The sequence below is a fragment of the Oncorhynchus clarkii genome, chromosome 15 (genome assembly GCF_045791955.1).
Source record: "Oncorhynchus clarkii lewisi isolate Uvic-CL-2024 chromosome 15, UVic_Ocla_1.0, whole genome shotgun sequence".
NCBI lineage: Eukaryota > Metazoa > Chordata > Actinopteri > Salmoniformes > Salmonidae > Oncorhynchus > Oncorhynchus clarkii.
Window position 1 is genome coordinate 8320038 of NC_092161.1, and position 22413 is coordinate 8342450.

Below are 22413 nucleotides of genomic sequence, written 5' to 3' on the forward strand. Positions count from 1 at the left end.
GTCATCTAGTATTATGCACAGTAAATGCAGCCGGAATTGAAGCCGTTGTATTCTGTCTCCTTAGGAAATTGACTCCTGCCTCACCCACATTCTTACACGTCAGCTGTGTATCCAGTGTCATTTCAAAGGTTCAAAGGTGAACAAGCGTACATTTTCGCTCTTAATTCTGTGAAGAACATAAGGTGTTTATTCTCTGTTGAAACAGAGCAGTACCTGCTTTTACAAACAGCTAGGCTGCCCACGACAGCTGAAACAGAGCAGTACCTGCTTTTACAAACAGCTAGGCTGCCCACGACAGCTGAAACAGAGCAGTACCTGCTTTTACAAACAGCTAGGCTGCCCACGGCAGCTGAAACAGAGCAGTACCTGCTTTTACAAACAGCTAGGCTGCCCACGGCAGCTGAAACAGAGCAGTACCTAGCCAACTGCTTTGCCCTAGTCTTTGGAAGGCCTGACTAAAAGTGTTCTTGTTTTCAGCTGATAGGAGGAGAACCCGGGGTGGTGGTGTGTTGCAATAGCCAATCCGTGACAAGGAAGACGAGTTGTGCGTTCCCGAGACGCCGTTCTGCACATCACTGTTGTACTCCTCCGTTGTTCGTCTGTTTGTGTTCCGCCTGTTAGCTTGCATGACTCTGGCCATTCTCCTTCCACCTCTCTCATCAACGAGCTGTTTTCACCCACAGGACTGACGCTGACTGGATGTGTTTTGTTTGTCGCACACCATTTCCGAGTAAACTCAAACTCAACTCTGGACCTGGAAACCAGTTCGTTCCACTGCTTTGTTTCATTGTTCCCTCTCTAATCGGGAACTGATTTAGACCTGGGACACCAGGGAAACCAGTTCCACTGCTTTGTTTCATTGTTCCCTCTCTAATCGGGGACTGATTTAGACCTGGGACACCAGGGAAACCAGTTCCACTGCTTTGTTTCATTGTTCTTCTCTAATCGGGGACTGATTTAGACCTTGGACACCAGGGAAACCAGTTCCACTGCTTTGTTTCATTGTTCCCTCTCTAATCGGGGACTGATTTAGACCTTGGACACCAGGGAAACCAGTTCCACTGCTTTGTTTCATTGTTCCCTCTCTAATCTGGGACTGATTTAGACCTGGGACACCAGGGAAACCAGTTCCACTGCTTTGTTTCATTGTTCTTCTCTAATCGGGGACTGATTTAGAACTGGGGACAATTCATTATCAGGTAGAACAGAAAACCAGCAGGCTCCGGATCTCGTAGGGTTGAGTACTCCTGCCTTAAACACTGTCGTGTTTCAAAAGCCAAGGAGGCCGGACGTTTCTGAGGTACCGGAACCGGTCAGCCTGGCACCGACGATCACACCGGAACCGGTCAGCCTGGCACCGACGATCATACCGGAACCGGTCAGCCTGGCACCGACGATCACACCGGAACCGGTCAGCCTGGCACCGACGATCACACCACGCTCAAAGTCGCTTAGGTCACTCGTTTTGCCCATTCTAACGTTCAATCAAACAGTAACTGAATGCCTTGATGCCTGCTTTATGTAGCAAACCACGTGACTCACTGTCTGTAGGATCTAAATATTTGTGTGAACTGGGCGGTGTACCTAATACACTGGCCAAAATGACTGTTAAAAGCATTTGTTGATTATTGAATTCATTATTTAAATGATGATGCGATTTTGTAAGCCTATGTGTACTGTTTAAACATGAAGCTTTCTTCTCTGCATACAATTTTGCAGTTTTATGCATATGCCTGATAACTGATTTATATGCAAATGAGAGATTATTGAATTGTCTGAGATAATAATTTCAAATAAATATTTTCTGTAACAATGATTGATTCTTTGCGAAATATGCACGACTCTTCTTTAAGATAAAAGACTTGTCTTTTTAAATGATCTTAATTATTTATTTCATATGTACACTTTGTGTACAAAACAAGTTTGTCGAAAAAATGAGTTTGTCTATAATTTAGTTTGTCTAGAATTTGTACAGGATGCAACGGTGCCCCTTACATCTAGTAACACCTGAGAACTGGACGGATTGTAGTTAGTTTGAACGATAGATAAGTAATGCATAACTAAATCAGCCTCAACTTTCTCCCAAAGTTAAAATCATCAGGTCGTTTTGTTACTTTCAAACATATGTAGGTGGAAAATAATCTAATTTAGAACTTAGAACATCTGCTAAAGTTCCATTTCTTTGTTGCTTCTAGATCACTTCTTAATTAACCGATTCCATTTCCACCTTCTCTACTTACTCTGTAAACTGAAAATAGCCCTGATACACTTCAGCCGCAACAAATGTTGTTACAAGACGACTTCCTAAACGGGTATATCGTAGCAAGTTGCAAACTCTTTTCTTCTAGGAAATGCACAATAACTTATTACAAAATAATATGGTAGATTAGATATACTGTAACTCCAATCGTATATTCATAACTTAATAATTTCGGGTGATTTCCACCATCTGAAGACGAAGAATACCAACAGCACCTGACCCATCAGTAGCTGCATTGTAACAGTCAATCAATTCCCCTGATCGGTTAAATAAATCAATTAAATAACTTATCAATATAGCTGCGTCTCAAAGATTGAATTAAACATAATCAATACACAATCCACAACAGTGATGACACAACACTTTCTGTGAATTCTGTCCTTGATAGTTGTTGAAAAGATAACAGACCATTGCCATGACGCTAGATGAAGGAACAGCCAATGGGGTCTTCGTGCTTTGTGAGAAATACAGTAACCCAACAATCTCCAACAGCGTTTCCGGCAGGTTGATGCCTCTAATACTCCTCAGTCAGAATGGTAAACGTTTTCTTGTGTGGTCAGAGGAGGAGTGGGATAATTGGCATGCGCAGGTGTGGGTAGTCCTTAAACTCCCTGGTGTAGGCTTTATGCTTCCCATTGGCCCAGATGGTCATCTGGATCAAACCAAAGAAGGTGAACAAGGCCACTGTGGAGAGAAAGATCCAAAACAGATTGTACCTTAGTGGCAGCACAGTGCAACACACACACACACACACACACACACACACACACACACACACACACACACACACACACACACACAAGTAGTGGGAATATAAATGCGTGAGTGAGTAAAATTACCAAAGTATTCATTAAATATGGGAAATAAACCTGAAATTCGTAAAAAATTTATCAAATTGAATCTGAGTCAACTGACCTGGAAGACACTGGGTCATGACAGAGAAACTTGCCCAGGCTCCTACCTAAATGAAAGAAATACCCATAACCTGTAACACCATTGATCATTTCAGAAACCATAACCATTACGTCACAACATGTTGTAGCCATAGAAACAGAATCTATTTCTATGGTTCATAGCCTTCATCCTTACCTCGTAGGTATAATTGGGACAAGACACGAGGAAGAAGAGCCATGTGAATGGGTTCTTCGTCGGGCGAGGGAACTTTCTGCACTTGGGCCCACCTTCTGCCTTGAGGTTATTGAGGGCCACGTGAATGGAGAAATTACCAGCCTCACAAAGCTGTAGTCAAAACACAACATCCCGTTTAACACACGTCAAAGTCTGTAGTAATTATTTCTCGTGTTCATCACCCTCATCGGGTGTTTTGTCAACCAATACGTACCACAAATATAGCCAGTGCGTAGTTCACCTGCATGTCCCCATAAGCTGTGGAGAGACATAAACCATTTGGTTAGCTGGATGTCTGGTTGAGAGAAGTGATAGTGTTATTATTCAGATATACCTGCATATAAAGAGTTGAGGAGGGGGCTGTATGTCTTGAGGCACTGAGTGGTCGGTTTGAATGATAGAGGACTTACATGGAGGCGTGTACAGCGGATGGTTGATGTAGAAGGCCAACCACGCAGAGAAGGTCCAGTAATACACACAGCTCTGACCGAGAGAGAGGGAAACACCGGTAATACACACAGCTCTGACAGAAAGAGAGGGAAACACCAGTAATACACACAGCTCTGACAGAGAGAGAGGGAAACACCGGTAATACACACAGCTCTGACAGAGAGAGAGGGAAACACCGGTAATACACACAGCTCTGACAGAAAGAGAGGGAAACACCAGTAATACACACAGCTCTGACAGAGAGAGAGGGAAACACCAGTAATACACACAGCTCTGACAGAGAGAGAGGGAAACACCGGTAATACACACAGCTCTGACAGAGAGAGAGGGAAACACCGGTAATACACACAGCTTTGACAGAAAGAGAGGGAAACACCGGTAATACACACAGCTCTGACAGAAAGAGAGGGAAACACCAGTAATACACACAGCTCTGACAGAGAGAGAGGGAAACACCGGTAATACACACAGCTCTGACAGAAAGAGAGGGAAACACCAGTAATACACACAGCTCTGACAGAAAGAGAGGGAAACACCAGTAATACACACAGCTCTGACAGAGAGAGAGGGAAACACCGGTAATACACACAGCTCTGACAGAGAGAGAGGGAAACACCAGTAATACACACAGCTCTGACAGAAAGAGAGGGAAACACCAGTAATACACACAGCTCTGACAGAAAGAGAGGAAAACACCAGTAATACACACAGCTCTGACAGAAAGAGAGGGAAACACCAGTAATACACACAGCTCTGACAGAAAGAGAGGGAAACACCAGTAATACACACAGCTCTGACAGAAAGAGAGGGAAACACCAGTAAATCACACTGTCAATTTGGTAGTGTTTATTTAACTAGGCAAGTCAGTTAAGCACAAATTCTTATTTTACAATGACGGCCTACACCGGGCCAAAACCCGGACGGTGCTGGATACAGCCTGGATTCAAACCAGGGTGTCTGTAGTGACGCCTCAAGCACTGAGATGCAGTGCCCTTAGACCGCTGTGCCAATCGGGAGGCCAATATATTGTAAAAATAAATATTTTGAATGAGATCCAGATGTACTGCAGATAATACTGCAGATAGTACTGCAGATAATACTGCAGATAGTACTGCAGATAATACTGCAGATAGTACTGCAGATAATACTGCAGATAGTACTGCAGATAATACTGCAGATAGTACTGCAGATAATACTGCAGATAGTACTGCAGATAATACTGCAGATAGTACTGCAGATAATACTGCAGATAGTACTGCAGATAATACTGCAGATAGTACTGCAGATAATACTGCAGATAGTACTGCAGATAATACTGCAGATAGTACTGCAGTAGTAGCAGTGTATTAAAAACCTTTGATAGGACAAAGACAGAAGGTGACTGTATGTTTTGTATTGAGAATGTGAGGAGCAGTGGTTGTTATTGTCCATATACTGTAAATTATGACACAGATTTAAAGTAGCACTGTAAAGTACGCTAGTGATACTGTAAAATACATGGCTTCGAAGTAAAGCAGCTCTCGTTGGAGCAGAGGAAGTCCGTACCCTGACTGTAGTCCTGAGAGGCACGGTGCCATGGGAGAACCGGTGCACAAAGACGGTCTCAATCAATCTCTTGATGTAGTGGCAGGTGTGACAGGCACAGGCTAGTCTGAAGGAGAGAGAGAGAGAGAGAGAGAGAGAGAGAGAGGTGGGAGAGAGAGAGAGCGAGAGAGGTGGGGAGAGGGAGAGAGAGACAACGAGGTGGGGAGAGAGAGAGAGAGGTGGGGAGAGAGAGAGAGGTGGGGGAGAGAGAGAGGTGGGGGAGAGAGGGAGAGCGATGAGAGACAACGGGAGAGAAAGGTGGGGGGAGAGAGAGGAGGGGGGAGAGAGACAGAGGTGGGGAGAGGGAGAGAGCGAGAGAGACAGTGAGGTGGGGGGAGAGAGAGAGGTGGGGGAGAGAGAGGTGTATTGGGAGAGAGAGAGAGGGAGTGAGAGAGAGGTGGGGGAGAGAGGTGGGGAGAGAGAGGTGGGGAGCGAGAGAGAGAGGTGGGGGGAGAGAGACAGAGGTGGGGAGAGGGAGAGAGAGACAGAGGTGGGGAGAGGGAGAGAGACAACGAGGTGGGGGGAGAGAGAGAGGCGGGGGAGAGAGAGAGGAGGGGGGAGAGAGACAGAGGTGGGGAGAGGGAGAGAGAGAGAGAGAGGTGGGGGGAGAGAGAGATGTATTGGGAGAGAGAGAGAGAGTGAGAGAGAGGTGGGGGAGAGAGAGGTGGGGAGAGAGGGGTTGGGGAGCGAGAGAGAGAGGTGGGGGAGAGAGAGAGGTGGGGAGAGAGAGAGGTGGGGAGAGAGAAAGGTGGCGGGAGAGAGAGAGAGGAGGGGGGAGAGACAGAGGTGGGGAGAGAGAGAGAGGTGGGGGGAGAGAGAGATGTATTGGAAGAGAGAGAGGTGGGGAGAGAGAGAGGTGGGGAGAGGGAGAGAGAGACAGCGAGGTGGGGGGAGAGAGAGAGGTGGAAGGAGAGAGAGGTGGGGAGAGAGAGAGGTGGGGAGAGAGAGAGGTGGGGGAGAGAGAGGTGGGGAGAGAGAGAGGTGGGGAGCGAGAGAGAGAGAGAGAGAGAGGTGGGGAGCGAGAGAGAGAGAGAGGTGGGGAGCGAGAGAGAGAGAGGTGGGGAGCGAGAGAGAGAGGTGGGAAGAGAGAGAGAGGTGGGGAGAGAGAGATGTGGGGGGAGAGAGATGTATTGAGAGAGAGAGAGGTGGGGAGAGGGAGAGGTGGGGAGAGGGAGAGGTGGGGAGAGAGAGAGGTGGGGAGAGAGAGAGGTGGGGGAGAGAGGTGGGGAGCGAGAGAGAGAGGTGGGGAGCGAGAGAGAGGTGGGGAGAGAGAGAGAGGTGGGGAGAGAGAGAGAGGTGGGGAGAGGGAGAGAGAGACAGAGGTGGGGAGAGGGAGAGAGACAACAAGGTGGGGGGAGAGAGAGAGGCGGGGGAGAGAGAAAGTTGGGGGGAGAGAGAGAGGAGGGGGGAGAGAGACAGAGGTGGGGGGAGAGAGAGAGGAGGGGGGAGAGAGACAGAGGTGGGGAGAGGGAGAGAGAGACAGCGAGGTGGGGGGAGAGAGAGGTGGGGGGGAGAGAGAGATGTATTGGGAGAGAGAGAGAGAGTGAGAGAGAGGTGGGTGAGAGAGAGGTGGGGAGAGAGGGGTTGGGGAGCGAGAGAGAGAGGTGGGGAGAGAGAGGTGGGGAGAGAGAGAGGTGGGGGGAGAGAGAGAGAAGGGGAGAGAGAGAGGTGGGGAGAGAGAAAGGTGGCAGGAGAGAGAGAGAGGAGGGGGGAGAGAGACAGAGGTGGGGAGAGGGAGAGAGAGACAGCGAGGTGGGGGGAGAGAGATGTATTGGGAGAGAGAGAGGTGGGGAGAGAGAGAGGTGGGGAGAGAGAGAGAGAGAGAGGTGGGGAGAGAGCGAGAGGTGGGGAGAGAGAGAGGTGGGGAGAGAGAGAGGTGGGGGAGAGAGAGGTGGGGAGCGAGAGAGAGAGGTGGGGAGCGAGAGAGAGAGGTGGGGAGCGAGAGAGAGAGGTGGGGAGAGAGAGAGAGGTGGGGAGAGAGAGAGAGTGGGGGGGAGAGAGATAGAAAATTGAGGACGAGAGAAGGGGACATTGGACGGAGGCAAAGAAAAGAGAGAGATAGATTAATGTTAGATTGGATCTCATCTGAAGCCAATCAGTATGTTATTGGGTGTATTAGAGTCTGACTTACGTGACCACTGAGTTGGAGCTGGAGGTGAAGGCATCCTGCTGTGAGTAGATATAGGGAACTCGGAAATAGAACAGAAGGTAGATAAACAGGGGGCCAATGTACTCCGCCAAAAACACCTGCCAACAGCGGAAGAGGGTGGTGCGTAAGATGTCCGATGTATTCATTACACATGTCAAATTAACATGAAACCTGAACTCGATGCCTGAAAGAAGAGGCTCTTGTCAAACGTTAACGTCCATAAGAGTCCAAACGGGGGGGGCCTGCAGTTTGAATCGATAGTACTGTGTGTCACAGGCTCTTACCATTGTCCACCCGATCTGTGGACCCAGGTCCCTAAAATACATGGTTGCTGTGGTCCCAACTGGTAGGTTTTGTAATACATCGTCGTCCTTAAGTGATTTTCCTTCTGAAAAATATATAAAAAAAAACAAAAAACAAGATGTGAAAATAAAATGCAGAGTTTGGTTTTCCTGTTCCTGTTCAAACAGACCAATGAATTCATCTCCCATGTAAAATGTCATGGATTGTAAGGATACTTCTTACATGGATTTTTTTTCTTAGAACCAATCAATGTTTCCTGTTCTCTTGTCCTATAAGCTCAAGGTGACCTTACTCCTAACCTGTTTCTGTGGAGGAATAATTGAAAGTAATTTTAGTGTAAGCTCAACGGGGTAGATATTGACCCATTTAGTTTCAGCTAAATGAGATTGCCTTTCCGCTTCAAGTAACAAGCTATATTAAAGAGATTCTCCGCTACTTTTGTATTCTTTTTAGCCAGTAGTTTCTGAAAGTAGCACTCAATAGCCAAGGTCCCTGAAAAATGCATACTATGTCACATATGTGCAGATATGTGCACCATGACATTGCTCTCTCTCTGTCTCTGCTGTGTGAGCCGTTGGGCCTAAAGCTGCTCAGACCTCTTGCTAGCTGTCACTCAAATGCGGTGGCAGGTAGCCTAGCTGTGAAGAGCGTTGGGCCAGTAACCGAAAGGTGAAAAATCTGTCGATGTGTCCTTGAGTAAGGCACTTCTCCCTAATTGCTTCTGTAGGTCTCTCTGGATAAGAGTGTCTGCTAAATGACTTAAATGGGAAAAGCTCATTGGCACTCGACTGAACTCAAATTGCACTTTGAACTACTCTTTGACACATTCAGCTCAAAGCGTGAGGTTTCAAAAATACTTTTCTTAGTCGCCAAAGTACTGGAGCATGTCTTTAAGAGTGCACATGCTGGGCCTCTCGAGTGGGGCAGCGGCGTTAGCTGTGCCACTAGATATTCTGGGTTCCAGTCCAGGCTCTGTCGCAGCTGGCCATGACTGGGAGACCCATGGGGCGGCAAACAATTGGCTCGGCGTCGTCCGGGTTAGGGGAGGGTTTGCCCGGCAGGGATGTCCTTGTCCCATCGCTCACTAGCGACTCCTGTGGCGGGCTGGGCGCAGTGCAAGCTGACACGGTCGCCAGGTGTACGGTGTTTCCTCTGACACATTGGTGCTGCCGGGGTAAGTGGGCGTTGTGTCCAGAAGCAGTGCCGGCTTGGATAGGTCGTGTTTCGGGGGACGCACGGCTCTCGACCTTCACCTCTCCCGAGTCTGTATGGTAGTTGCAACGATGAGACAAGACTAACTACCAATTGGATACCGTGAAATTGGGGAGAAAAAAAGGGGTAAAAAAACAAACAACCCAATCATCTCACATTACGTTGTTTAGCTTGTGAACTTCGTACATTATATTGTCTTAAATATTGAAATTATTCCAATGCAATCAAACGATTCAAAATAAATGAGGGGAAAGCTGATTAACTCAACACTCTAGCAATTTTTTAAATTTGACCTTTATTTAACTAGGCAAGTCAGTTAAAGAACAAATTCTTATTTTCAATGACAGCCTAGTGGGTTAACTGCCTTGTTCAGGGGCAGAACAACAGATTTGTACCTTGCCAGCTCGGGGGTTTGAACTTGCAACCTTCTGGTTACTAGTCCACCACTCTAACCACTAGGCTACCCTGCCGCCCTTACTGGTACAGAGTCAGTATGCGGGACACCGGTTAGTCGAGGTAATTGAGATAATATGTACATGTAGGTGGAGTTATTAAGAAGTAGCCAGAGGTTAGAGCATTTGGCCAGTAACCACTGGTTCGAATACCTGCGCAGACAAGGTGAAACACGTGTCGATGTGCCCTTGATCAAGGCACTTATCGGGACATTTTTTTTATTAATTATTATCCAACCCCAACATCAACAATCTGTGAATGTTTCTATGTTCTGTTGTAAACAAAACAGAGAGGAAGAAAAGTGTTTCCAATGACATCATCGGTGTACGTCGTGTGATTTTAGCCAATTATGAGAAGGCATTGCTTACTAATTGGTGGATGATGTTAGAAAACATGTTCTTTACTACAAAACATTCGTAGTATGTTCACGTTCACGTTAATGACGGAGATGATGAATATGGAGTTGATAAAGAAAAAATGATGCTCGTCGAACATCTCGTTCTAAAATCATGGGCATTAATATGGAGTTGGTCCCCCTCTTTTACTGCTATAACAGCCTCCTCTCTTCTGGGAAGACATTCCACTACATGTTGGAACGTTGCAGCGGGGATTAAGCCTGGCTCGCAGTCGGCGTTCCAAATTGTCCCAAAGGAGTTCGATGGGGTTGAGGTCAGTGCTCTGTGCAGGCCAGTGAAGTTCTTCCACACCAAACTCGACAAACCATTTCTGTATGGACCTCGCTTTGTGCACTGGTGCATTGTCATGCTGAAACAGGGAAGGGCCTTCCCCAAACTGTTGCCACAAAGTTGGAAGCACAGAATCGTCTAGAATGTCTTTGTATGTTGTAGAGTTAAGATTTCCCTTCAATGGAACTAAGGGGCCTAGCCCGAACCATGAAAAACAACCCCAGACCATTTCCTCCTCCACCAAAATGTGCAGTTGGCTCTATGCATTGAGGCAGGCAGCGTTTTCCAGGCATTCGCCAAACCCAGTAAGGCCATTCTACTGCCAATGTTTGTCTATGGAGATTGCACGGCTGTGTGCTCGACTTTATACACCTGTCAGCAACGCGTGTGGCTGAAATATGTGACAGTAAACATCAACAACAACAAAAAAAATACACTTCAGAAACATTTAGACTAACAGTACCAGTAGTCTAAACACATTATTCACTTACTGGGGTCGAGCTTGAGGTCCTGTCTGGCTGGATACAACTGTTGATCTGACACACACACACGCAGACATACACACACACACACACACACACACACACACACACACACACACAGAGTTTAGTTTCAGGTCTATAGTAGTAGTTCCTCACAACGGAGTAGACTTCAGCTGTAGTCTCACTGCCACCAACAGTTCCAGGATCGCTAGACGTGTGCTCGGTCTGTGGCTGTATTTCACGGTTTCCTTGACTACACACACTGAACCGTTTAAAAAAAAAAATCTGATGTGATATTTTAGATTATGGCATTCATCAAATTAGCTCTCATTTATAATCGAATTGATCAAGTTGATCCATACTGTACAGCCGATATATTTTAATTAGGCCATAGCTGTTACCTTTTATGAAGTTATTGTACCATCACTCATTCATATATATTTGATGTACATATTCTTTATCCCCTTACACTTGTGTGTATAAGGTAGTAGTTTTGGAATTGTTAGGTTAGATTACTCGTTGGTTATTACTGCATTGTCAGAACTAGAAGCATAAGCATTTCGCTACACTCGCATTAACATCTGCTAACCATGTGTATGTGACCAATAACATTTGATTTGATTTGTTACTAGACATTCTATCATGACCGGTTGATCAATTTATAGGATAATTACTAATGACAAATCAATACTTACATGACTTGTGAAAAAGTCTCTTAATGTCTCCTATTGTAACGTGGGGCTCCACCTGCAAATACAGAACACATACGTCAATATGCAAGAATATCGACCAGAGAAATTCAAGCTCAATCAGAATAATTTAACTTTGGAGTAAATCCATATTGTGATTGGGTTTGGATATACAATGCTGTACCTTATCTAGAAAACACAGCTGTTGCCTGGTCCTGCCATCTAGAACCTCCACCTGTAGGAGAAAGCACCTGGTTAGTTTCTGTATTGCAGCCGTAGTGACAGCCTCGAACCCAGCCAGCATGTTCTAGATTTCAGTTTGATGTTCTAGATTTCAGTTTGATGTTCTAGATTTCAGTTTGATGTTCTAGATTTCAGTTTGATGTTCTAGATTTCAGTTTGATGTTCTAGATTTCAGTTTGATTTCTGTCAGAGAGAGAGAGACAATGCGCTCGTGGTAAAGCAGTGTGATAATTTGTTCATAGCGTTATGCCCTGTCCGCTGACTCATCATCACGACACATTCCCATCCCAGCCTTAGTCAGTCTCACTCTCAAGGAGAACGTTCATCCCAGAATTCTCAGCGGCTTTTCTAAGCATTACACAACCTACACCAGGCTTTTGTCCACTCTTAGTGTTAAATCATACCTTCGTCGTTGCCACGGAGGTTTTCAACCTTTTGATGCCCTCCGTCCGTCTTCTGACCGCACAACATATGTATTGTATAGCCTCGAGTCCTAGCCTGTCTTAACCTACACTACATTGTCACATGACCACAAGAAATAAAAGCGAAGTGCAAAAAAAATGTAAATAAAAACTTGATACTTCCTTTTAAGAAGGGTGACTTTTTTATTTTTTTTATTTTTTTTGCGAACAGCTTCAAGTAATAAAGGAACATGTTGGTCTAGTGGAGGTTGCAGTGAAGGCAGATCATTCCCCCCCATCTTAATTAGCCTTTTATTCAGGTGTTGATTTACATCACAGAAGGAGCTGTCTTCGGCGGCTGCCCTGAGAAGCACTCGGTGGTCCGTCTGTAGTGCGGAGCTCAGCCGAGCTGGCGTATCTAAATGCCTCTAACTCTATAGTGTAACATCCCTCTAATGGATACGCTGTATGCACAGCTAAAGAAAAGAACAGGGGGGGGGGGGAGAGAGGCTCACGAAGGATGGATAATGAGTCGATTCCTTCCTCACCACTGCTTGCCTGTGATATGATGCAGTGTTAGGATGTTGGTATTGCATTAGAGAGGCTAGGACATAACCACCTGGTGTGGCGACACTTCTCTGAATCACAGGCGCATGTCAGGAGTTTTTTTTCTGCCTACCCAAACTGCATTTCCAGGGGCGTTTGTTTATCCTGCTGACTGTGTGGTAGGAGAGGAGTGTCAGGGGTGTCACCATCTTTGTTTTGTCCTGCTGACTGTGTGGTAGGAGAGGAGTGTCAGGGGTGTCACCATCTTTGTTTTGTCCTGCTGACTGTGTGGTAGGAGAGGAGTGTCAGGGGTGTCACCAGTGTGTTGTCATTTAAAACAGTGTCTCAGTGTCGTGGTGTCCTTGTAAATCTAATTATCAGAGATGTCTCTCTCCTCTCTAGGGGACACAAGGCTCTGCTTATGGATCACGGAGAGCGAGATGGAGGGGGAGAGAGAGAAGGAGGGAGAGTAACTTCTAATCTACAAACATACCAAAGAATAGTTGTAATGTCAAAACCTATAATAACTGACCATACGGGAAGGGCATTTGACTTGAAGACAATAGTACGTGACATGCCTTTCGTCATCTCCCCTGGCCAGACAACGGCTGTTGTTGTAAATCAGCTCTTTTTCCAATCAGGAGGAATAATCGATAAAAGCACTCAGTTGCTTTCCGTGCTCTCCCTATTGACATCCCCTCCTTAAATCTGCCCTAGCCTTCACAGGCATCCTATATAGCCACTCTAGCCTCTCCTCCACTGTCGTAAATGCACAAAGTAACGATGAGTGATGGACAAGGCTTTCCCAGCAACACACACTAAATCGTGACTGACAGATCCACGGATGATTCTGAGTGCTAGTGTTTTAGCTAAAGATGCTTCAGTGTTCTAAACTTAAACACTGGGAGTGATGAATTCAATTCATGAATATATTAATAAGGTTTTATTTACGCGGCAAGCGACCCATCCCATACATAACTATTTGTCACCTTTAAACATGTTTCCATCCAACCATTTTTATACAAGTAAAATAGGCCTACATCTCAGATAAATAACTAATGACAGGTCTGATGGAAACCGCTAATTGTTGGTAAGCAAAATAAAATACATTCGAGAGTGGTAGATAATTTTTTGTTGTTAATAGATCATTCGACAAAATGGCAGTGGCAAATATATATATATTTTTCTTCATTTAATTGTTGATAAAAACAACTATCATGTCGCAGTAAATTTGCAGTCACGTGATGCCATTTCGTTTGATCCTCCCAGTACGTCTTGGAAAAGTAGGCTACAGAGGAAATAAATGATGGGTAAATTCACAGGGTGGTAAAAGTGTCCAGTGATGAGCTGAAAACACTCCTTTCCAATACATATTGAGGGTCTTAATATGCTAGTGACATAATCAGTGCTTAAACTAACAATTATCTCATCTCTTAGTCTCGTGTCCAGAATCTCATCATGCAGCCGACCCTCTGTCTACGGCAACAATTATCTCATCTCTTAGTCTCGTGTCCAGAATCTCATCATGCAGCCGACCCTCTGTCTACGGCAACAATTATCTCATCTCTTAGTCTCGTGTCCAGAATCTCATCATGCAGCCGACCCTCTGTCTACGGCAACAATTATCTCATCTCTTAGTCTCGTGTCCAGAATCTCATCATGCAGCCGACCCTCTGTCTACGGCAACAATTATCTCATCTCTTAGTCTCGTGTCCAGAATCTCATCATGCAGCCGACCCTCTGTCTACGGCAACAATTATCTCATCTCTTAGTCTCGTGTCCAGAATCTCATCATGCAGCCGACCCTCTGTCTACGGCAACAATTATCTCATCTCTTAGTCTCGTGTCCAGAATCTCATCATGCAGCCGACCCTCTGTCTACGGCAACAATTATCTCATCTCTTAGTCTCGTGTCCAGAATCTCATCATGCAGCCGACCCTCTGTCTACGGCAACAATTATCTCATCTCTTAGTCTCGTGTCCAGAATCTCATCATGCAGCCGACCCTCTGTCTACGGCAACAATTATCTCATCTCTTAGTCTCGTGTCCAGAATCTCATCATGCAGCCGACCCTCTGTCTACGGCAACAATTATCTCATCTCTTAGTCTCGTGTCCAGAATCTCATCATGCAGCCGACCCTCTGTCTACGGCAACAATTATCTCATCTCTTAGTCTCGTGTCCAGAATCTCATCATGCAGCCGACCCTCTGTCTACGGCAACAATTATCTCATCTCTTAGTCTCGTGTCCAGAATCTCATCATGCAGCCGACCCTCTGTCTACGGCAACAATTATCTCATCTCTTAGTCTCGTGTCCAGAATCTCATCATGCAGCCGACCCTCTGTCTACGGCAACAATTATCTCATCTCTTAGTCTCGTGTCCAGAATCTCATCATGCAGCCGACCCTCTGTCTACGGCAACAATTATCTCATCTCTTAGTCTCGTGTCCAGAATCTCATCATGCAGCCGACCCTCTGTCTACGGCAACAATTATCTCATCTCTTAGTCTCGTGTCCAGAATCTCATCATGCAGCCGACCCTCTGTCTACGGCAACAATTATCTCATCTCTTAGTCTCGTGTCCAGAATCTCATCATGCAGCCGACCCTCTGTCTACGGCAACAATTATCTCATCTCTTAGTCTCGTGTCCAGAATCTCATCATGCAGCCGACCCTCTGTCTACGGCAACAATTATCTCATCTCTTAGTCTCGTGTCCAGAATCTCATCATGCAGCCGACCCTCTGTCTACGGCAACAATTATCTCATCTCTTAGTCTCGTGTCCAGAATCTCATCATGCAGCCGACCCTCTGTCTACGGCAACAATTATCTCATCTCTTAGTCTCGTGTCCAGAATCTCATCATGCAGCCGACCCTCTGTCTACGGCAACAATTATCTCATCTCTTAGTCTCGTGTCCAGAATCTCATCATGCAGCCGACCCTCTGTCTACGGCAACAATTATCTCATCTCTTAGTCTCGTGTCCAGAATCTCATCATGCAGCCGACCCTCTGTCTACGGCAACAATTATCTCATCTCTTAGTCTCGTGTCCAGAATCTCATCATGCAGCCGACCCTCTGTCTACGGCCTGCTATCTAACGACATTGTGCCAAGACCAGAGTTTGCTGTTTATCGCAATACTCTTTTCTTTGCCCAAACCAAAGACGAGAGTTAAGTCTGAGAAGCAAAGGAAAGTGATATGACAAAAGTATTTTTTTATGTACTCTGCAAACAGCTCTTTCGGGTAAAATGTGCATATTTTTTTTTTAGGTGCCAATATTATAATATTTTTGGGGTGGAAAATCTTTAGACAAAATGGATGGTAACGTAGCTATTGTGAAAGAAATGTAATATACATTACGGTGATTCTTCTGATGTTCCGCTGCGCCGCACAAAGAAAGAAAACGTATCAATACACCAGCAGCCGTGGTTCACCAAACAACAACATGTCAATAAAATAGATACAGTTAAGTCAATAAGGCAGAAGACATGTCTAGACATGTTAGCATGGCTCATGATATTAGCCAATCAGTACAACACGAATGTGACCATAAAACAAAGGATGAATATAATGCTAGTCTGATAGTCTAGGGGTTGCCTTCCACCTTGTGGTCCTTATTTTATGAATATCTTATGAGACAAATAGTTGAGCGGGCCAGAGATAGTGTTTTAACTAAAGATGCTTTAGTGTTCTAGTTTAGAAACACTGGGAGTGAATTAATGCATTTAAAAAAAAAATGTATTTACGTGTCAAATTGTCTGTTGCCTGAGATAGTGTTTTAACTAAAGATGCTTTAGTGCATTTAAAAAAAAATGTATTTATGTGTCAAATTGTCTATTGCCTACCCTCCGTGCCGGAGATAGTGTTTTAACTAAAGATGCTTTAGTGTTCTAGTTTAAACACTGGGAGTGTTAAACAAAAGTAATTACAGTTCTTCTGATGTTCCGCTGCACCACAGAAGGAAAGAAAGAAAGAAATATCAAATCATAATAATATACTTTACATTGGACTGGGCAGACTCAGCCCAACTACCAAACCAGTAGGTACAATATAAAAGACTAAACAATTATCCTCAAACTAAAATAAATACATAATACCAAGAGTTTATATCTAACAATTTTTTTCACATTTGTGTTTTTTTCCCCCGCCAGCAATGAATGCTTATGGGTACCCTTTTAAATTTGTATTTCAAATATTACTATTCTCAGATTTTTTTAATTCATAGATTTTTAGGTTTGTTTTATAAGTGTTTTTGTTGCAAAACGCTATATATCCATTGTTTAGCTCGGAATGGTGTATTCACTTCCTGTCTTTAACATATACAATTCAACACATCATAAATCTAGCTTCATGCTGTTGTGTTTGGTTAGAGTTTTCTCTTGTCCCAAATGGCACCCTATTCCCTATATAGTGCACTACTATTGACCAGAGCCCTATGGCACCCTATTCCCTATATAGTGCACTACTTTTGACCAGAGCCCTATGGCACCCTATTCCCTATATAGTCCACTACTATTGACCAGAGCCCATACCTCGTATTGCTTAATTTTTAAAATGTATATATTTTTAAATATTGATGTCACAAATGTATCATTTGTACAGTTATTTATAGAATGTTTAATTGTTTGGCACATTTGATTTTGCAAAACTTTTTTTCAGAGAGTAGGATATATCTCGTTTTGCAACAAAAAAAATGTGATTGCAAGTCTCTCAGAAATGAAACCAAGTGATAGATATGTATTTGTTTGAAACCTATCATTGAACAACCCCATGCCATGATTAGATAGTGAAAAAAACACACCATCTCTTTTTTTTCTCAACAAAAATCTAATTGACCAACATTTATGAAAATGTATATACGGCGTTTTGAAATGAAACTCTTTATACAGATACATATAAGTAAGTGAAACAGAAGAGGTGTCTAGAAATATAAGCATGGCTAATGCTAATGTTAGCCTGTCATTAACATAGCACTAACATGACCTAAATAAGTATCAGGTAAACTAATGCTAATGTTAGCCTGTCATTAGCATAGCACTAACATTACCTAAATAAGTATCAGGTAAACTAATGCTAATGTTAGCCTGTCACTAACATAGCACTAACATGACCTAAATAAGTATCAAGTAAACTAATGCTAATGTTAGCCTGTCATTAGCATAGCACTAACATTACCTAAATAAGTATCAGGTAAACTAATGCTAATGTTAGCCTGTCACTAACATAGCACTAACATGACCTAAATAAGTATCAGGTAAACTAATGCTAATGTTAGCCTGTCATTAGCATAGCACTAACATTACCTAAATAAGTATCAGGTAAACTAATGCTAATGTTAGCCTGTCACTAACATAGCACTAACATGACCTAAATAAGTATCAGGTAAACTAATGCTAATGTTAGCCTGTCACTAACATAGCACTAACATTACCTAAATAAGTATCAGGTAAACTAATGCTAATGTTAGCCTGTCACTAACATAGCACTAACATGACCTAAATAATTATCAAGGAAACTAATTCTAATTTGTGCCGTTAGGAGTTGCCTTTCACCCTGTGGTCTTTATTTTATGAATATCGGTGGAGGTTTCTCTTCCAAATGTTGTTTGGCTGTAGAGTAGACCACAGCAATGGGAATGTGTGCTAATTTGGCATGCCTTGAGCCTGCCTTGGGCATCCCTGAAACTCTGACTAGCGCTGAGAACAAGGGAATGTGGCTTCCCTGTAACTCTGGCTAGCCCAGAGAAATAGCATAAATGTCAACTGGAGGCCTATAAATTGGCCTTAGATGGCAGATATGTTGCTCTAGTATTCAATTACACATGCACTTGTTTGTGGTTAGAGCATAGAAAGAGATCTAGCTAGCCTAACAGACATGCTAGCTATTAGAGTTAACACAGCTAGCCTGGCAGCAGCAAAATTCTGTCCCACCAAGTCAATGGAAGCTAACGCTAATGACATTATTATTGACATTATACAGTAGGTGTGACTTGACCAGTCACCCCATATCTCAGCAGGTCCCTGCAGGCTGCTGGAGGAAACTGAGGAGTTGTTGGCTCAGGGGTTTCCTGCAGGCTGCTGGAAGAAACTGAGGAGTTGTTGGCTCAGGGGTTTCCTGCAGGCTGCTGGAGGAAACTGAGGAGTTGTTGGCTCAGGGGGTTCCTGCAAGCTGCTGGAGGAAACTGAGGAGTTGTTGGCTCAGGGGTTTCCTGCAGGCTGCTGGAGGAAACTGAGGAGTTGTTGGCTCAGCGGGTCTCTGCAGGCTGCTGGAGGAAACTGAGGAGTTGTTGGCTCAGCGGGTCTCTGCAGGCTGCTGGAGGAAACTGAGGAGTTGTTGGCTCAGCGGGTCTCTGCAGGCTGCTGGAGGAAACTGAGGAGTTGTTGGCTCAGGGGGTTCCTGCAGGCTGCTGGAGGACACTGAGGAGTTGTTGGCTCAGCGGGTCTCTGCAGGCTACTGGAGGAAACGGAGAAGTTGTTGGCTCAGGGGTTTCCTGCAGGCTGCTGGAGGACACTGAGGCGTTGTTGGCTCAGCGGGTTTCCTGCAGGCTGCTGGAGGAAACTGAGGAGTTGTTGGCTCAGGGGGTTCCTGCAAGCTGCTGGAGGAAACTGAGGAGTTGTTGGCTCAGGGGTTTCCTGCAGGCTGCTGGAGGAAACTGAGGAGTTGTTGGCTCAGTGGGTCTCTGCAGGCTGCTGGAGGAAACTGAGGAGTTGTTGGCTCAGCGGGTCTCTGCAGGCTGCTGGAGGAAACTGAGGAGTTGTTGGCTCAGCGGGTCTCTGCAGGCTGCTGGAGGAAACTGAGGAGTTGTTGGCTCAGGGGGTTCCTGCAGGCTGCTGGAGGACACTGAGGAGTTGTTGGCTCAGCGGATCTCTGCAGGCTACTGGAGGAAACGGAGAAGTTGTTGGCTCAGGGGTTTCCTGCAGGCTGCTGGAGGACACTGAGGCGTTGTTGGCTCAGCGGGTCTCTGCAGGCTGCTGGAGGAAACTGAGGAGTTGTTGGCTCAGGGGGTCCCTGCAGGCTGCTGGAGGAAACTGAGGAGTTGTCGAGCTTTCGGTTTCGCTGAGCCATAAAGGGGTTTCACAGTTATAATGAGACGACAGACGGAGGAGAATTTCTCAGAATGTTCAAGTCAGGTTGCCGTGCCGTCCATTTTGTTGTCACAATAGCTCTCGACATAGATGGAGTCCCGTGGGATTAGAAAGGATTAGCCAAAAAGATTTGTGTTTTTTTTCTTCTTTCTCCAGAGCAACAATTTGAGAGCACACTCTTGCTAAGTAAATTACCAAAGAAACACAATGTATACATTTGAGAAAAATCAAGGCAATCAATGGGCCATGCTTCACTCATCATACAGACTTGTCACTAATTGATCACTCTGTTTGGTCTGATGCGACCCATTATCATTCTAATGATCTTTCCTGACACACTTCTTGACACACAGTAGACTTCCATTTCCTGTCATTAGCGTCGACAAAAAAATAATCCTTCATTCAACCGAGGCCTCTTCTAAGAGGTTAAAATGTGTGTTGTCGAGTGTCTCAACGCTATGGTGTTGAAGGGGGCTCTCAAAAACACACATACAATAACTGTCCTAATATGCCTAACGCGGACTTGGTGTAGTCATGATAATGGAAGAGCATATTTAACTGTATCAGCGTTACGGTTTTCCACTTTTGACCACGACACTATGTAAGAAATGTATATAAAACACATCGCTTAAAAATAACTTCAATCTGTTCATGACCCCTATTACACTCAAGTATACGTCCAAACTCCAATCTTACCTCAAAGAAGGTGGTTCTGCTCATACTGTAGGTTTATACAGTGTGTCCTCGCCTATGTTCCTTAGTTAAAGTACCCCTCACACACACTAACACACACACACTACAAAGGAGCAGCTCTTTCCTCCCTGTGACAATCCCAGAACTGACCCCCCCCTGTCTCTCGCTCGCTCCCATTCCTCCCTCCCTCCCTCCCATCCTCCCTCTCTCTCTCGCTCCCATTCCTCCCTCCCTCCATCCCATCCTCCCTCCTTCTCTTTCCCTCCCTCCCTCCCTCCCTTCCTCTGCCCTCACTGCTCATCTGTTCATCCGAGAGTAGCACCATAGGCACTCCAGAAACCCAACACCCTCTTTCTCCCTCCCTCTCTCCCTCTAGCTCCTTCCTTTCTCCTACTTTATGCCAAGCAACTTGGGGAAGCCCATGGTGGGGTATCGGCTAGCAAAAATAGAAAAAGGCCTCTCCAAGCTATGGTCAGGAATGTATCTGGGCTGCATATTACTGCTGCTTGGCCAGAAAGATAAAGAGAGCGAGAGATGGAGGGAGAGAGACAGACAGACAGGGAGGGGGGGGGGGGGGGTGTAGTGTGTGCGTGTGGTCTAATATGGGTGTTACCTGATGACATGTACCTCCTGTGATGGATGTTATGTTTGTTTCCTGTTTAGTGACAAACCGTAGGTTTAACTACTTTTAACAAACAGAAACTTCAGCTAGCAATATCAATGTGTGTAGCCATGCAAGGCATTCTCCCAACAACCTTGCGGGGGTGGCGCATTGCCTCCTGGGTAATGTAGTCTTAATGTTATTAACACATAACACAATGGACAGATCCGAGCGGGTGTTCTTTGACAGGGTTTGGGGTTAGATAAGGTTCACTCACAACAGACACACACGTTTCCTAACCCTAAACACAATCCTAACCCTGACGCGTACCCTTACCCTATCCCTAACCCTATCGCTTAACCATTAACCCTAATTCTAACCCTGACCTGTACCCTAACCCTATCCTTAACCCCTAATCCTAATTCTAACCCTGACCTGTACCCTAACTATCCTTAACCCTTAACCCTAATCCTAACCCTGACCTGTGCCCTAACCCTATCCCTTAACCCTAATCCTAACCCCAAACCTAACCCTAGCTCTTAACCCTAAAACGAACTGTAGCTCTTAAACCTAATCCTAACCCTGACCCTAACCCTATCCTTAACCCTTAACCCTAATTCTAACCCTGGCCTGTACCCTAACCCTATCCCTTAACCCTAATCCTAACCCTGACCTGTACCCTAACCCTAACCCCCAAACCTAACCCTAGCTCTTAACCCTAAAACTAACTGTAGCTCCTATCCCTAAACCTAACCCTGACCCGTACCCTAATCCTAACCTTAACCCGAAAACCTATCCCTAACCTCAAACCTAACCTAACCTAACCCTTAACCCTAAACCTAATCCTAACCCTGACCCTAACCCTAACCCTATCCTTAACCCGAAAACCTAACCTTAACCCCAAACCTAACCCTAGCTCCTAACCCAGTGGTGGAAAAATTACCCAATTGTCATACTTGAGTAAAGGTATAGATAGAGACCTTAAGAGAAAATGGCTAAAAGTGAAAGTCAGCCAGTAAAATACTTTTTGAGTAAAAGTCTAAAAGTATTTGGTTTTAAATATACTTAAGTATCAAAAGTAAAAGTATAAATAATTTAAAATTCCTTATATTAAGCAAACTAGACAGCACAATGTTTATTTTTATTTTTTATTAATGGATAGCCAGGGTCATGCTCCAACACTCAGACATCCTTTACAAATGAAGGATTTGTGTTTAGTGAGTCTGCCAGATCTGAGGCTGAGGGATGACCGGGATGATCTCTTGATCAATGCTGAATTGGACCAAATTCCCTGTCAAAATGCAATGAGTACTTTTGGGTGTCAAGGATAATGTATTGGGTAAAAAAAGTACATCATTTTCTTTGGGAATGTAGTGAAGTAAAAGTAAAAGTTGTCAACAATATAAAGTAAAGTACAGATACCCCCACCCAAAAAAAGTAGTAT

The 22413-nt window shown here is 44.8% G+C and overlaps 1 protein-coding gene across 1 annotated transcript; it reads right to left on the reverse strand.

Annotated features, from left to right (window-relative positions):
* Positions 1-2444: 2444 nt before the first annotated feature.
* Positions 2445-10760, reverse strand: LOC139366666 (very-long-chain enoyl-CoA reductase-like). The gene is made up of 9 exons (XM_071104346.1): positions 10717-10760; positions 7856-7959; positions 7554-7669; positions 5384-5489; positions 3799-3871; positions 3603-3646; positions 3350-3499; positions 3176-3221; positions 2445-2944 (listed from the first exon to the last, which is right to left on the reverse strand). The coding sequence occupies exons 2-9, from the start codon at positions 7895-7897 to the stop codon at positions 2817-2819; spliced, it is 705 nt and encodes a 234-aa protein (XP_070960447.1). The 5' UTR covers positions 7898-7959; positions 10717-10760; the 3' UTR covers positions 2445-2816.
* Between the last annotated feature and the right edge of the window lie 11653 nt (positions 10761-22413).

What these genes read in the sequence shown, in the direction of transcription:
- LOC139366666 (XM_071104346.1), bottom strand. Translation starts at nt 7,897, where the DNA reads ATGTATTTTAGGGACCTGGGTCCACAGATCGGGTGGACAATG. An exon ending in CTCTCAGGACTACAGTCAGG is followed by an intron (nt 3,872 to 5,383) that starts GTACGGACTTCC and finishes TCTCTCGGTCAG; the next exon opens with AGCTGTGTGTATTACTGGAC. An exon ending in ACGCACTGGCTATATTTGTG is followed by an intron (nt 3,500 to 3,602) that starts GTACGTATTGGT and finishes TTTTGACTACAG; the next exon opens with CTTTGTGAGGCTGGTAATTT.